The 16,818-nt window shown below is 34.3% G+C and overlaps 1 protein-coding gene across 4 annotated transcripts in view; it reads right to left on the reverse strand.

The window, feature by feature from the left end:
- The window catches only part of ZDHHC21 (zDHHC palmitoyltransferase 21), a 59,970-nt gene that overhangs the window by 13,093 nt on the left and 30,059 nt on the right, over nt 1-16,818 (reverse strand). For all 4 annotated transcript variants that reach the window (XM_072841395.1, XM_072841393.1, XM_072841394.1 and 1 more), the window contains one exon: nt 871-987. In XM_072841395.1, coding sequence (XP_072697496.1) covers nt 871-987 — 117 coding nt within the window. The remainder of the gene's footprint in view (nt 1-870; nt 988-16,818) is intronic.

Below are 16,818 nucleotides of genomic sequence, written 5' to 3' on the forward strand. Positions count from 1 at the left end.
TTTTGATATGTTTTTTTTCTTACTATACATTGTTTTCACTGAACATATTCTGGTAAACACTTAAGTTTACATATACATTTGCTATACATAACATAACAATGGAGATCATTTCTTACATACATATTTATTTATACATATGTCAATAGTTTCTGCAAAATAAATGTGTAGAGATTGATCAAAAGGACTGTGCATTTTAATGTTTGATACACACTGACAATTCACCTTTCCAAAAGGTTATGCTAATTTACCCTCTATCAACAATGTATAAGAAAACCTTAACCTATATCTTCTACAATGCAGTGTATTACCAAACTTTTATATCATTACTCAATATAATTTTCTCACTTTTTGAACTTCTCTGTTTGATAAATCCCATTTGACTAATAAATATATGCAAAAAATAAATAAGACCTAATTACTAATAAAATGTTTCTACCAGCAACTCCACTTTTTGGAATTTATCTTAAATAGTTTAAAGAGGAAAATGAGATGTTCAAAGTAGTGTAATTTGTAATATAGAAAAAAATATTACACATTAGATGCTGATCAACAGGAAAAGTGTTAACTAAAATATAGTCAAGTCACTAAACAGAGTATATCCAACTATTAAAAACTATAAACATGGAGTCTGTAGTCATACAAAAATATGCTAATTTTTAAAAGCAGGATACAAAATTGTATAATTGTATATATACTCTATACACCTATTGTAACTACTTTAAAATTACATAGGCATATGAAAATGAAAATATATAAATAGCTATGGGTAATTTTCTCCTTTAATTTATAAACTTTTTGTCACTTCTTAGAATTAAGTTCATAATTAGGGAATATGTTCATAAATACATTACATTGAAAAAACATACTTACTGTGATGATGCCAATAAGCTGAGTATAAAAAAGTCCAGTTATTCCAACTAACATAGTGATGCCCATAAAGGCAGCTAGTCTCATTATGGCCAATTCATGCCTAACAACAAAGAGGTCCTATAAGAAGAGAGAAAAAAGACTTAAAACAAATTGACAAGTTATGTAAAATTTCAAAACAGTCAAGAATTAACCCATTAACATTGCTCCCTTATCTTAAAAAAATACTCTCCCCCTTTTAAGTTTATTCCACTTAATCAATACATAAATATTAGAAAATTTCAAAAATAAGTGTTTTAATTCATAGTAGCAAGCCAAAAAATAGGAATTTTACTACTCTTGTATCAAAAAGCCTCAATCCTAAAGTTCCAAATTAGCCAAGCTTATTTACTGTTTCCAGAAAAAAAAAATAAACAAAAAGAAAACATATAGTGCACAATTACACAGTTACACAAAAGGAAATTTTATTATTATATTTCTAGAGAGTTTGAATGTACAAGCCTGACTCATAGTATTAAAGATCAAGTGATCAAGACACCTAGAGATACGTCACTTAGTCAAAATGAGGGGGAAACAAATGATAGGATCGTGTGGACCAGCTCTCTTTAAGCCTTCTTCACCCATTCAACTATCCATCCACTCAACCATCACCACCAAACACTGTGCTATGTAACAGAAAAGTAAGAATGAGAAAGATATGATCTATGCCCTGAAAAAGCTGCAGTTTATTTCAAGAGAGAACCCAATTTTTTGAAACTCAAAACAACATGATATATGCTCTCTAACAGGGATGCATGCAGAGGACTGTAGAAACACCAAGCAAGGAGGAGAAATGTAAATGCTCTGAGGGAAAGCTGATTTCCTGGCTCAAGGCATAAAAACGAGTCTCTTGAAAGTGAACCCAAGAAAGTGGTGTAAAAATGAAAACAAGAAGCATTTCATTTCCTCTGTTACCAAGCAGAGAGACCAGAAGAGTGAGAGAGAGTTCTGGAAACCTACTGCTGCTAAGCTCTGAAATAATACTTCCACAGTGAACAGAAGCAACAAATGAATGGGAAGGACCCCCAAAATATAACCACCCATATGCTTTTTAAACACTAATTCAGGCTAAGGCTTAAAGATATCTTCCTGGCAACATCAAAAATAGGAAGGTCACTGAACATAATGAGTTTGCTTGAAACAAAAGAACTGGTGCCTTTCTGTGTATCACAGTGACCATCCACCAGACTCAAGCAGAAATCTGAGTCTACACCCAAACCACTCAATTCGTTAGTCTAGAAAAACTTAAAATTCACCAAGACACTCATGATGCTGTTTAGCAGTCAAATTCTGGCAGTCAGTTCAAAAGCTCAGTGAAAAGAGCCTAACGCAGAGTCCTTACAAAACATGCTAAAATAAAAAAATGGAGCCATGTATAAGAAATTAAGTGCAGTAAATTCTGCTATAATGCTGCTTGAAAACACGAAAGTGTTCCAACATGGTCAGTATGTGAAACAACAGCTTGAGCGTAGCAAGAATTCCATTTACTTATGTGTGATTTTTAACTGCAAGAAACCCTACATGATTTTGGAAAACCACACCCTGCTAAACGAAGGTACATGGGAATACACATAACACATGCACACATCTGAACACCTACTGGCTACCATAATTCATTGTCTGTATTATGAGTCACACTCTGCCACAACTGCTATTACAATTTTCCCTCAGATTTCAGATGGCTCTCCTTCCATTGCTTCTGAGTAAGTCACTTACTGCAACCTGTCTGATGCCCACTTCCACAACTACATGGCAGGTCTCTTTTAAGGTAAAGTGTCAAGTCCAGTATAGTATTATGTATGCATTTCTTAACTATTTAACTGTGAAACCAAGCTGTTGATTTTATTAGGTTCTGATCCTTTTGAGAGTCTTCTGATCCTTTTGAGAGTCACTGACAAAGTTTCTGAGTGTTGTGCCTCCATCTTCCCATAAGCCCTGTGGTTTTCACTGCATAATTTTGCATAGAAGGGTGAATTTCAGAAATGCACATATGGTGTTATAGTAGAGTGGAGTGTAATAAAAATACCATATTTGACCAAATAAAATGCATCTTCTCTTCTCCCAATGAAAAGCTTTTTTAAAAATTTTGTCAACTAGGATTTATAAATCTTGGGGATGATGAGACTAAAAGATCTAATTCTAATATTATATTTATTCACTTGGTTTCATACTTATATTTAAGAGTATTTGTGTAAGACAGTAAAATACCTTGAGAAATTCCATTTTAGCACACTATCTTGGTCATTTAGCACAGTTCTTCAGAGCACAACATCCTTGCTTTATTTTAATTTTTTTTCATGAAGCAATTCTGGGATCTAAAAATTGGTCTGGGAAACTTTATCCAAATCACAAGAACCCGTTTACTATTCAAGAACTTTACTACATCATCAGTGTTGTAGCTGAATGTGTCTCCCCCAAAATCCAGATGTTAAAAACTTAATTCCTAGGACCCTAGAATGTGATCACATTTGGAGACAGAGCCTTTAAAGAGGTGAAGGGCTTAAAACAAGTCCTTTAGGGTGGGCACTAACTCAATCTGACTGGTAGCCCTATAAGAGTAAATTAAAAAACACAGACACCAGGGATGCTCAAGCACAGATGTCCTCATGTGAGGACACAGCGACAAGGTGGTCCATCTGCAAGCCAAGGACAGAGGCATCCAGAGAAACCCAACCTGCTGACTTCTTGCTCTTCGACTTCCAGCCTCCAAAACTGTTGAGAAAATGAATTTGTTGTTTAAGCCTTCCAGTCTCTAATAATTTGTTATGGAAGCCCTAGCAAACTGCTATAATAAAGATATATCTTTATCGTTTTCATTTTCCCATTTCTTTTTGTTGTTGTTGTTAAGAAATGTCTTTATATCCAGAAAACGCATAGGATGTAAGTTCATTTTAGGGAAAAATAACACCACTCGCTCAAGAATGAGAACATCTGAAACCACACAGAGCTTTCATCTGTACATTCCTTTGCTATCATATTCTCTCCCTCACCTCTACCCTGAAGGCAAAGATTACTACTTCATTCTTCATACCATTTGGATACTACCATGTTTTACTTGTATATTGCAAATACCTTCTTCTACTCTGAATCTACCTTTTCACTTTTTTTATGGCATATTTTGATAACTCCAAGTGCTTCAATTTAATGTAAACCAATTTATCAATCTTTTCCTTTAATGCTTTTTATTTCCTGTTTAAGAAGCCTGAGGTAGGGGCAGCCTGGGTGGCTCAGAGGTTTAGCGCCACCTTCAGCCCAGGGCGTGATCCTGGAGATCCAGGATGAGTCCCATGTCAAGCTCCCTGCGTGGAGCCTGCTTCTCCCTCTGCCTGTGTCTCTGCCTTTCTCTCTCTCTCTCTCTCTCTCTCATGAATAAATAAATAAAATCTCTAAAAAAAAAGAAGCCTGAGGTAATAATGATTTATTCGTCTATTATCATTCAAAGCCTTTAAAAGCTTTATAGTTTTGCCTTTCATATTTAGGTCACTAATCCACCTGAAATTGATGTTTATTCTTTTTGTGCACTGAAACATAGGGGTCTGAATTGGTTTATCCCTATACCAGTGACTTACACTTTAGCTACTATGTCTTTCTACTAAATCTCCATACCTAATGGGCCATGTCACCCCTCTTGTTCTTTTTCAAGAATGCCTCAGTCATTCTAGATAATCTGTATTTCCATCAGAATTTTAAAATTAGTTTTTCAAATTATAATACATAATCAAGACTCTCTCTCTCTCTCTCTCTCTCTCTCTCTCCATTCAGCTTCATATCTTTCCCCCAGACATCTTGTACTTTTTTGACCATATTTAATTCAGGAACTTCCTGTTTCTTGATTCTATTTAAAAAGTTTTGCTATTAATTTAATTGTCTAAAGGGTTGTCTGAATACATATGATTTTAATTCTAATCTGTTAATGTGATAAAAATACTGATTTTCTAATATAAAAACTACCTTTCATTTCTAAGATCTGATCAAGCTGGTTATGTATATATAATATATATATTCAGTTTGCTACTATTTTGTGTAGAAGTTGTTTATGTTCATAATCAGTCTAGGCTATAATTTGCTTTCTTATCTTTGATAAGATGTATTCAACATATAGTACACATATATGTACATATATGGGGAGAGTTCCCTCTTTTTCTTTTAAAAGAGTTTTATAAGACTAGAGTTCTTGTTTCCTTTCATATTTGATTAGACTAGACCTTACTGGTAAATCTGTGAATATTCTTTGCAAAAGTTTTAACTACTCACTTAGGGTGATAGAACTCCTGTTTCCAATTTCTTCCTGAAGCAGTTTTCTTCTTGGAGCTATACTATGCTTATGATCAGGAAACTCAGTACTGTTACAGATATCAACTATCCAAACTGATTATAAAATTAATACAATCCCAATAAAAATCCCCCACCAGGAGAGCGCATAGTGTACTGGTGGCAGAGGGTTTTTTGGTTTTCGTTTTTTTTTACTTTTACTTTGTTTCAATTTGTACAAATTACTAAGTAAGCTGTTTCTAAATTTCATTGAAACAAACAGAAAAACCACAGCGAATATCATATCACTCCTATATAAAAAGAAAAAAGTGAGAGGGTTGGTTTACTACATGCATTCTCAATACAGGTTATATGGCTCCTAAGAGGGAGAAAATTTTTTCTTCGGGCGGAGGTGGCGGGGGAAGAATCACGGGTGTTGAATCACCCGTTTCAACAGTTTTGTGCCCAAACACAAATTAATCCTACCTGACAAAATTCTATTACTTGGTATTTAATTTCATTGAAGGAAGCGGAGAAAATGTCTAAAAAGGCTCCCGAAGGAGCAAAAAATAATGAAAAAAAAAAAAAAAAGAGTCTCCACCGGATAACAAAATTTGTTATCTAACTATGGTTATGACAGCATGGTACAACCACAAGGATAGACAAAAGACCAATGGACTAGCAAAGAACCAGAAACAGATACACACATACACTACTTGTTTTATGACGAAGATGGCACTGCAGGGCAAAGTGGAAAGAATTATCTTTTTAATAAATGGTGCTAAATCAATTGGCTATCCACCTATGAAAAAAATGAAACCCTGACTCATACCTCATGAGAAACATAAAAATCAATTCCAGGTGGAAATGTAAAAAAATATAATACTTGGAAGACAATACAGGAGAATTATATTGATGATCTGGGGATAGAAAAAGACTTCTTACGTTGAACCTAAAAAGCACTAACTGAAAAAGAAAAGATTGATAAGTTGGAGTACATGAAAATCAAAAACTTCTGTTCATCAAAAAATATCATCAACACTGAAAAGGTAAGCTAGAGAAAAGATATTTACAACACATGTACTCAAAAAAGAGCTCAAATCTAAAACACTCTACAATTACAAAAAAAAAAAAAAAGTCAACACCTCTCTAACCACCAAATAGGCAAAATACTTAACATAGGCACACTATATGAAATAGGCTATTCATTTGGTCAGTAAACATATGAAAAGGGGTTCAATACCATTAGTCATTGGAGAAATGCAAATGAGAACAAAAGTCAAGTACTGCTCATCTCCAGCAAAATGGCTAACTTTGTAAAGTACTCTGAACCTATATCCTCTACTAGTGGAGGATTTAAATTTGTAGGACCACTTTGGAAAACTGTGAACAGTATGTAAAGGAACATAGATATATACTTTGAACACTATAACTTCTAGCTTTAAGTCCCAGTGAAACTCATGCACGTATACAGCAAGAGATATGAACAATGATGCTTTCTGGCAACATTAACTATAACAGCCCCAAACTGGAAACAATTCAAATGTCCGTCAGTAGACTGAATAAATTGTCTTATATTAAATGAAACACAGTTGACCTCTGAATACCACCAGCTTGACCACCACCAGTCTACTTATATCCAGATTTTTTTTTACTGTATTAAACATGTACTTTCTTTTCCTAATGCTTTTATTAATAACATTTTTTTTCTCTAGCTTACTTCATCGTAAGAATACAGTATATAACAGGTATTTAAATATGTGTTAACCAACTGTTTAAGTTATTGGTAAGGCTGCCAGCCAATAGTAGACTATTAGCGAAGTTTTGGGAGAGTCAAAGTTATACATGAATTTTCAACTGCACAGGGGTGAGCTCCCCTAACCCCTGCACTATTTAAGGGTCAAACGCACCATGAATATTTATAGCAATATTCATTGCAATGAAAACAAACTCTATCAATGTAACAAAAAGAACAAATCTTAGGCTAACAAATTCTCAACAACCGTGGCACCTCCAATCTGTCGACCCAAATACCATTTCACTACCTATTACTACCTTCCCCCAATACTTTCACTTGACTCCCTGCTTGTTTACACTCCACCGTACACTACTATAACCTCTCCTGAGGACACCATCAACTTTCTTGACCCTCACTTTCACCTTCTGGTTCACTAGCTGCTCCTTCTTAGTCACCTTTCTGATTCCTCCTCCTCTTTCTGCCTTCTAAAAGTTAAGAGTGCCCTGGGCTTGGTCTTTAAACCTCTTTTCTTCTCTCGAAGACAAAAAGACTATACACTTCCTAGAAAATCTCCTATCAGATTCCCTGACTCTAAATACCATCTTTATGCTGAAAGCTCATAAATTTGTAGTACACACCACTCCACTGAAATCCACATTCCTGTATCTGTCTAGTTAACATCTCTTCTTAGATATATTCAATATCCAGGTTATCTCATAGTAAACACATCAAACCAAAGTCTTTAACTTCTTCCTAAAATCAACTCTTCCTCCAGGCTTCTCCACTTTAGTAAGTGATATATTTTTTCCTCCAGTTGTTCAGGCCATGAAATCATCTTCGACTTGTCATATTTTTTTTCGACTTGTCATATCTGATCTCATACCCCACATCGAAATCATCACCAAGTCTTTTAGCTCTTTAAACTATAATGGACCACTTCTCAACACTTCCACCACTCCCATAATCGTTTCATGTTTGGACATTTTAGTAGTCTCGCAACTAGTCTTACTGCTGCCATCCTTATCCTCCTCCAATTAATTCTTCATATCCTTCCCATCAGTTTTCTTCCTAAAATGTAAATGAGTTTGTGTAACTCTGCTCAAGACCCCTCCAATAGTTTCCAAAGTCCCGACCACCAAACATCCTAAAAAAAAACATCTCCAACCTCCAATTCCATCTACCACTACTCTCAATTCAGCTCCTCCTACTTTCTCCCCAACTTGCTCTACTCAAGGTAGGCTGGCCTTCTTACCATTCCTTGAAAATATCAAGTGTGCTCCCGCCTCAGGAGGACTGGACTTTGGTTCTTTCCTCTCCCTGGAATGCTCTTTCTCCCAATATCAGTGACTTGCTTGAGTTCCAGGTCTCTGCTCAAGTATCACTGTTGACACTTTTAGTAAGGCCTTCTCCAACTACATTATCAATCATTAACTTCTATCCCTTACCCAACTGTAATCATACTTAACAATACTCCTTTGCCTGTCATATATGTGTTTATTGCCTGTCTCCTCCAATTAGAATATAAGCTCCTTAATGCAAGAACTTGGTTTTATTCACTGCTGCACCCTCAGAGCCTAGATCAGCGACCAATGCACACAGTAGACACTCAACAAATATTTGTTAAATGACTAAATGAGTATTTTCATAAGTTTTAAAAATAAACTTGTTTTACAAATAAAATTTTATATTACTATAAAATGGTAAGTTTTTATAGCATCAGTAGAAAGCAATTTCTATTTATAAGCTATTATTTTAAGTAGTTTTCTGTGTTTCTAGGAGACTAACCCAAAAATTAACAAGGTTTTAGGTATATGTGATCTTTCTCCTTACTAAAAAGTTTCTCAACTTTAGCATGGTTGATGCTTTGGGCTGAATTACTCTCTGTTGGGGGGACTATCCTATGACTTGTAGGATATTTAGCAGCAACTCTGGCCCCTACCCACTAGATGCCTGAAGCACTCCCGAGATCTGTGACAACCAAAAATGTCTCCTGACATTACCAATGTACTCTTGGGGACAAAACCTCCCTCTTCCCCAGCCCTCTCCCCCACCACTGCACTGCTGGAAGGGATTTGGTTTTCCCTATTTTTCAAAAATGAAAATAGCTTATGTCATAACTGAGATATGTAAAGCATACAAATTTGAATTTTCAAAATGGCTTTATAACCAACTTTACATGCTGAAGTTAGATTCATGTGGCAATTAGATATAACTGCATAAGATATAATCCTGTTTTATCTCTAATGTTATCAGCACTTCTTAGAATAAGCCATAGCTTAAGTTTTAGCATAATATTCCAAAGAAGTTATAGGAGCATTCTGCACCCTCTCTGACATCCAGCCCCCAAGTAAAATGCACTCTTTCAGTTTTGTTAAATCCTAACGGAAACTCAAATCTAAATAAAATTATTCACATTTAATGGCCATCAAGTGTTCAGGATTACACATTAAATTTTGATACAGATATAATTGCAGCTTTCTTAGAGAGCAAACTATACTGGTACCTCACTGCCAGTTTCATGGCTGAGGGTAAAATATTTAGAAAACCCATTTTGTCTGCCTTCTCATATCTTAATAGTAAAAAAAATCTAGAAAAACTGGAGCAATTCAATTAAAAAAAAAACACCATGTGTTCTTGCTACATTTACAATTTAACTTATGATGTTTGGTCAAAGATGAGCAAGATGAGTGCCTGGTTGGCTCAGTTGGTTAAGTGTCCGACTCTTGATTTCAGCTCAGATCCTGATCTGGGGTTCATGGGATTGAGCCCCATGCATGAAGCCTGATTGATATTCTCTCTGTCTCTCCCCCTCTCCTTCTCCCCAACCCCACACATTCTCTCTCTCAAATACATAAATCCTCAAAAAAAAAAAAAAAAAAAAAAGATGAGACAATGAAATTGCTGCCAGGCTATAACCATTTAAACTCAAAGCGACTGAACCATTCTCAGAGAGAAATAAAAACTGCTAAATCATTTATATTAAATGCTATAATATTCATAAATAGCTATATAAACAAATTTGCCAAATATATATTCAATAGACCTGGTATGCAGGGCAAGGTCAAGATTTATTATAAGGTTTTCATGTTCTATGTATCACTAAAAGCAAAGGGATATATTGACACACACAACTGACAACTGTTAGAATAATGGTATTCTTATTGGGTTTGTTTTTTTGTTTTTTTTTTTTTAACTCTCAACCCTGAGATGGAGACCTGAGCTGAAATCAAGAGTCTGGACACTTAACCAATTGAGCCACTCAGGCACCCCAATAATAGGTTATTCTTAAACTGTTTTTTCCCTATTAATATAAACTAGTTATGTATCTGACACTATTACTTTCAAGCAAAAAAAAAAAAATATTTACCAAGGGATGATATTTCTACTACCACTTCAGGATGCACGCACAAAAATGCCAAATGACCATATTAGCATTAAAAAGAATTTTCATTTCATTTTTTCTTAATTCCACACTATTCTTGTCTAGTCTCAACTATTTTCCCCCAAAATCCAAAAAAGTTAAATGCATATTTCAATGATTTTATCTGTTCTAAAGTGATCAAGATAAATCAATGAATGACTTTACAGACACCAAAAAACAAAGTTATTGACTAAGTCTAAAATACTTCTTAAATAGCAACAAATAATAGAAGTACTCAGGATACATTAAAACTGATTATATAGACAGAATAAAATAAATTATAAGGAGATTTACCAACATTCAAAGCTAACTGCAATCCCATCTTCTGGTTAGCCAAAAAGCTACACATCTAATCTGTGGCACTGTTGTATCTGACATCAAATCCTTAGCAACAGTATTAAATATGGGCTCACTGGAATAATAATAATGTATCTTCCTAGCCAAGGATTGGTCAAATTGCTACACATGATTTATCTTCCTCTTCTGAATGTTGGTGGCATGTACCTTTTGTGATTCTCTCCCTGCCATCCCCCTCCTGTCACTCTTCCCATAGCCTTAAATGCAGTGAATATATTAGTTTTGGGCCTTCACAAAAAAATAGGTACAAAAGAATCAATTACAAATTATCTGAATCTACTTCATCTAAAAACAGTTTAAAAGATGATACTTTAGAACTAATGTGCTATGACACAAATGATTAGCTACAAAATCTCTATACTAACAGCTATAAATTATTTATTTCAAAAAGAAAACCACCTCAGATTTTCTCACCTAGAGAGACAGTGTTGCCTATGAGATTGACAGCAGGTACATATTTTTAAAAAATATTTAAGCCATTATAATGCCTTTACAAGGTCTATTTTGACAGTCTTTATATTAGATAAGTTACTACAAATGCATTGCCTCAGTAAAAAGTGAAAACAGCAAAGTATGAATTCACCAATCAGGATACTTGATGAGCTTTCTTTGAAGAAGAGATTTTTGTGATGCTTCAGCGTTTTTTAAATCTGTATTTTTTAAAAATTAACAATGCTATCATAATATTGTTAAAAAAAAAAAAAACCATTAGGGAAAAATACAAAAAGTGCAATAGTATCTTGGTAATATGGAAAGAACACTGATTTAGAGATGGATAGAAATGGCCCAAAATCATACCTCTGCCAAGTGATAACTCTTGGACTAGAGTATTTTTGGAACTCTCCGATTCTTAGTCACCTTCTCTGTACAATAGAACCATAATACTTATCCTCTCAGAGATACTTTAAATGACTTGACATTTTCTACTAATCAAATGCTTACAGATCCAAAATAACCAAACGTAAAATTTATGAAAAATATGACTAATGATATATTCATTATCCATGAATAATAAATTTCTAAAAGCATTCTAAGTAAAATGATACCTTCCTCCATATTTAATTATAAAGCTATAATTTTCTAATTTTGCTTTTGGTAAGCTAGCATACAACAAAATGAAATACATTATTATAATTTAATAATATACCAAATGACTAGGCACTTGCTTTTAAATATTTAAAATAACTATGTGGGAAGTAGTCAAATCTGGACCTTGGTCAAAGAAAATTCAGTTTCTTTAATATTCATTTATTTTATTCATTTAAAATGCCAAATCATTGCCAATCTACATGTCTTGAAATCTTTAAAATGACTTCATCCCAATTAACTACTTAAAGTAAGACATTAGTCTCAAGAGGGGTTTTAAAAAATAAAATTTAGCATTATATTGGCATGATAAATATAAATGATGCTCAAACTAATTTAACATCTAACATTTGAAAAACTTATCCAAATATCTCAAAGCTTATGATTTTTATTGATCTTGGATTCTGTGATTCTAACAAAAAATGCTTAAGTCATCCTTATCTATTTAGAAAGATACCTATCATTTAAGTTTCTGCAGTTTTTCCATTTACGTATTTTTGTTTTAATACTGAGAATTTTGGGATCCCTGGGTGGCGCAGCGGTTTGGCGCCTGCCTTTGGCCCAGGGCGCGATACTGGAGACCCGGGATCGAATCCCACGTCGGGCTCTCGGTGCATGGAGCCTGCTTCTCCCTCTGCCTGTGTCTCCACCTCTCTCTCTCTCTCTGTGACTATCATAGATAAATAAAAATTAAAAAAAAAAATACTGAGAATTTTGAGATTATTTTAGTGACTGTCTACAAAGAAGACAGTAATACTTATTTTAGAGTTGTAGGCTTTCATTAGTATAAAACTTAGAATATATATCAATAATTACAGCGTTAAAATATATCCTTATTTGAGGCATTGATTCCTGGTGAATAAATTCCTTATCTCCTATACCTCCTTCCCTCATTAAAGGATATTTGAAATATTTCCTCAAAGCTTTACATAGTAAAAACATATAAATCCTTGAAAGTTCATGATAGGTGGACATTTTAAAAGTAAAGGAAGAGAAGAAATTTAAAAAGTATTAAGTTACTCTAAAAAAAAACACCTGGGCAACTGCAAAGCAGTTAAAACAACCCAGCACAGAAAGAATTTCCTGACAAGAGGAAGCTAAGAGAAGAGGAATGGAAGAATCAGGGTCTTAAGCCCTTCACTTCCCAGAATTTGCAAAACAGCTTGCTTTCTCTCTCAACTCTCTCTTCCTTGAGCTTAACCAAAATGTACCAGTTTTCTACTGAATACAGGTTGAGTGCCATTACAACAAAGTTTAAATGGTAATCCATTTCTTCTATTGTTTAATGAATAAACACTCTTACCTTAAAAACAAACAAATAAACAAAAGAAACAAAAACCTAGTGAAGAGCTGTTAACACTTTCTTTTCCCAACCAGAAAACTAGTACTTGGCTTTAAAACTTGGCTACAAAAAATACTATGCTGCCATCTACCAACTTAAAAGGGTATAAAAAAAGAACACAGACTAAGCTTTTACTTCCTTTGACTTACAGGAGAATACAGGGTCAAATCCATGGCATCCCATAATTGTGCTAATATCTCCACAAGAAAGATGCATAGTAATCATTAATACATTAATCTCCAAAGATAATTAGGGATATCTGGGGATCTTTATTCCATATCTCAAATATTTGAAAAGGTAACAATGTGAATTAACATGCTGACACTATCTGGCCAGCTTTCCACACAAAGTGAAGAGATGGATATAGTTTTGTTTGGTTGTTTTAGAGAAAAATAAAAAAGAAACAGGCAAAAACCTAGAAAAAAAATTGATGAGCAGAGCTGTTTGGAGAATATTCCACTACAAAATGTTACCTTTTTAAAATGTCAATGGTAATAATGGGGCCTTTTGTACTGAAATTCCTGGTTGTTTTTTTCTACCTTGTTACAAGAAAAAAAATAAAGTGTCATTAAAAGAATTATTATGGTAAAAACAAGGCTCTATTATTTCACCTTAGAAATATTTGCTATAAAAAAAAGAAATATTTGCTATACGGTATATTAGTATTTTAGAAAGTATTTGACCTTAAAATCAATTATTTCAATTATTGCCTCTAACCTTTTGTTGTTCTTTTGCCAACAATGACTTCCTTCATCTCATCTTGTTAATCTCTTACCTATATTAAAAGTCCATCCCAAGCCTCATTTCCTATAACAGTTCTTAAACCCTATAGCCAGAGCAGCACTGTTCTGCACAACTCCACAGGACACCTCTTACTTAGACTAGGACATGAGTGTTGTCTCTTGGAGATGCACAGTTAGGCAACACAGATTAGAATCACTTGGGAAGTGGGGCACCTGGGTGGCTCAGTCGGTTAGGCATCTGACTCTTGGTTTTGGCTCAGGTCCTGATTTCACAGCTCCTAAGACTTAGTGCCACATGCAGCCCTGCGTTCAGCAGGAGTCTGCTTGGACAGTCTCTCCCTCTGCTCCTTCCCAGCTTTTGTGCATGCACACACAAATGCACTCTCTCTTTCTCTAATAAATAAATAAATAAATATATATATAAATAAATAAATAAATCTTTAAAAAGGAAAACGAGTCACGTGGGAAGAAATTTTAAAATGAAATGCTACTGCCAACAACACCTGTGAGGGAAACCATTTTATGAGACTAATCTCAATAAGAACACTACTAAAAGCCACATAAAATCCAATTAATTAATAAACAGCTGACTGAAGACACTGGGAAGTAGCCAAAGTAGTCAAGGCTTAAAGGCCCAAGATCTGAGAGTCTAGAAATGCACTAAGGTGAGTCCTACTGCTTCTTACCTTAAGGTACTTGCCAATTCATAAGCAGTATGAAAGGTCAATCAGAAGCAGAGGCTCAGAGCTGTCTGTAATCTTACAGAGTTGGGGAAAGAACAAGGAAAAGGCATGATCCATAGTAAACACCAAAATTTTTCAGCTGAGAAAATGAAGGGTTACTTCATAAGAGAGAAGGAAAACTGAAAGTAGTCCTTCACAAAGACAAAACCGAGTAATCATAAATCTTTACAAAACTTCAATAAATGTAATAAATGTCATCTTCAAAAGAACTGCTATATTAAGACCAATGTTCTGTTACTCAGCCTTAGAAATATTCATCATACAAACCTTTGGTTGGATCAAGATGAGCCTTCTCTTTATTGCCAATCCAAAAAAAGGAGTAAATCATATAGAAGAAAAAAATCATATAGAAGAAAAAAAATCAACCAGCTCTTCTACAGTTTGTCAAATGCCTGGTATCCCACAAAACTTATCAGATCTGTCAGAAGAAAGGACCAAATATCTGGAAACTAAGGGAGACAGAAAAAAAATTCAACAGAAACAGACCCATAAGTAGATCTCAAAACTGAAATGTCAGACATAGACATTAAAATAACTTTAAAATGTTCAAAACTATAGATGACAAATTAGAATTTCACTAAAGAAATGATCTATGAAAAAGGTTTCAATGAAAATTTTGAAAGTGAAAAATATAACTGAATTAATAACTCAGTAGAAGGGTTTGACAGTAGATTAGACAGATCAGAAGAGCTGATCAAAATAAACCAGAATAAAGGTCAGTAGAACACGTGCTCTGAAGCAGAGAGGAAAAAAAAAAAAAAAAAAAAAAAAAAACACAGAAAAGACTGTGAAAGGTGTGCAGTGCAGTGAGCTCTCATGTACATAAAATCAGAGTATCAGAAATGCAAAAGAAAAGTTGGGCAAAAGCAGTATTTGAATTAATGGTATAGTATAGGCAAAGAAATAAATGTTTGTAACTTAAGAATGTCATCAAGCCAGAGATTCAAGAAATTATATAAACTCTCTCAAACAGGAAAAATGCAAAGAAACAATGAAGCACATCACAGAACAACTGCTAAGTACAAAGACTGCCCCCTCATCACCCCATAAAGGTGTCCAGTCCAAAGTGGTGATATACAAAGCTCCTGAATTCAACTCTTTTCACAGACACACTGAATCTACTGCTACACATGGAGAGATTCTCTTTGAAAGAAATCTAGAAACTAGATGAGCAATTCCTACTCAACAATATACATCACAACTGTAGAAAATCATCAAATCACAAAGAAAGAGAGCAAGCCTATTAATAATTACCTTAAATGTAAACTGGACTAAATTCTCCAATCAAAAGACAAGAATGGCTGAATGGATTAAAGAAAAAAATCCTCAATACAGTGCCTACAAGTGATTCACTTTGGCTTTAAGGAGACATAAACTGCAAATAAAGAGATGGAAAATGATATTTCATGTAAATGGTAACCAAAAGCAAGCAGATATACTTTTATGTCAGACAACATAGACTTTTTTAAATAAGATTTTTACGTATTTATTCATGAGAGACAGAAACATAGGCAGAGGGATAAGCAGGCTCCCTGTGGGAAGCCTGATGCGGGACTCAATCTCAGGGACCTGGGATCACAACCTGAGCCAAAGGCAGATGCTCAACCACTGAGCAACCCAGGTGCCTTATGGACAAAATAGATTTAAGTCAAAGACTGTAAATAAGAGACAAGGAAGACCGACATAATGATAAAGGGATTAATCCAACAAAAGGACATAATATTTGTAAATATTTATGCACACAATATAGAGCCACTTAAACACAACATAACACAAATATTAACAGACCTGAAGAGAGAAACAAAGAACAATACAATAATGGCAGGGGCTTCAATACTTGAGTTTCAACAATGGATAGATCATCCAGAAGAAAATTAACAGGGAAACATTGGACTTAAACTGTACACATTAGATCATCCCATCCAACAGTAGCAGAATGTACACTCTTCTCAAGCATACACAGAACACTCTCTAGGACAGATCATATGTTTAGGCCACAAAACAAGTCTTAATAAATTTAAGATGACTGAAATCATATCAAGCATCTTTTCCAACCACAATGGTATGAGACTAGAAATCAGTTATAAGAAAAAAAAAAAGGAAAATTCACAAATACGTGTTGCTGAAACAATCTCTACTGAACAACCAACTTCTTGTTCAGAGAAGAAGTCAAAACAAATAAAAAAATATCTTGAGGCAAATGGAAACTGGACACACTACAACTTAGGAGA

The sequence above is a fragment of the Canis lupus genome, chromosome 10 (genome assembly GCF_048164855.1).
Source record: "Canis lupus baileyi chromosome 10, mCanLup2.hap1, whole genome shotgun sequence".
Lineage (NCBI taxonomy): Eukaryota > Metazoa > Chordata > Mammalia > Carnivora > Canidae > Canis > Canis lupus.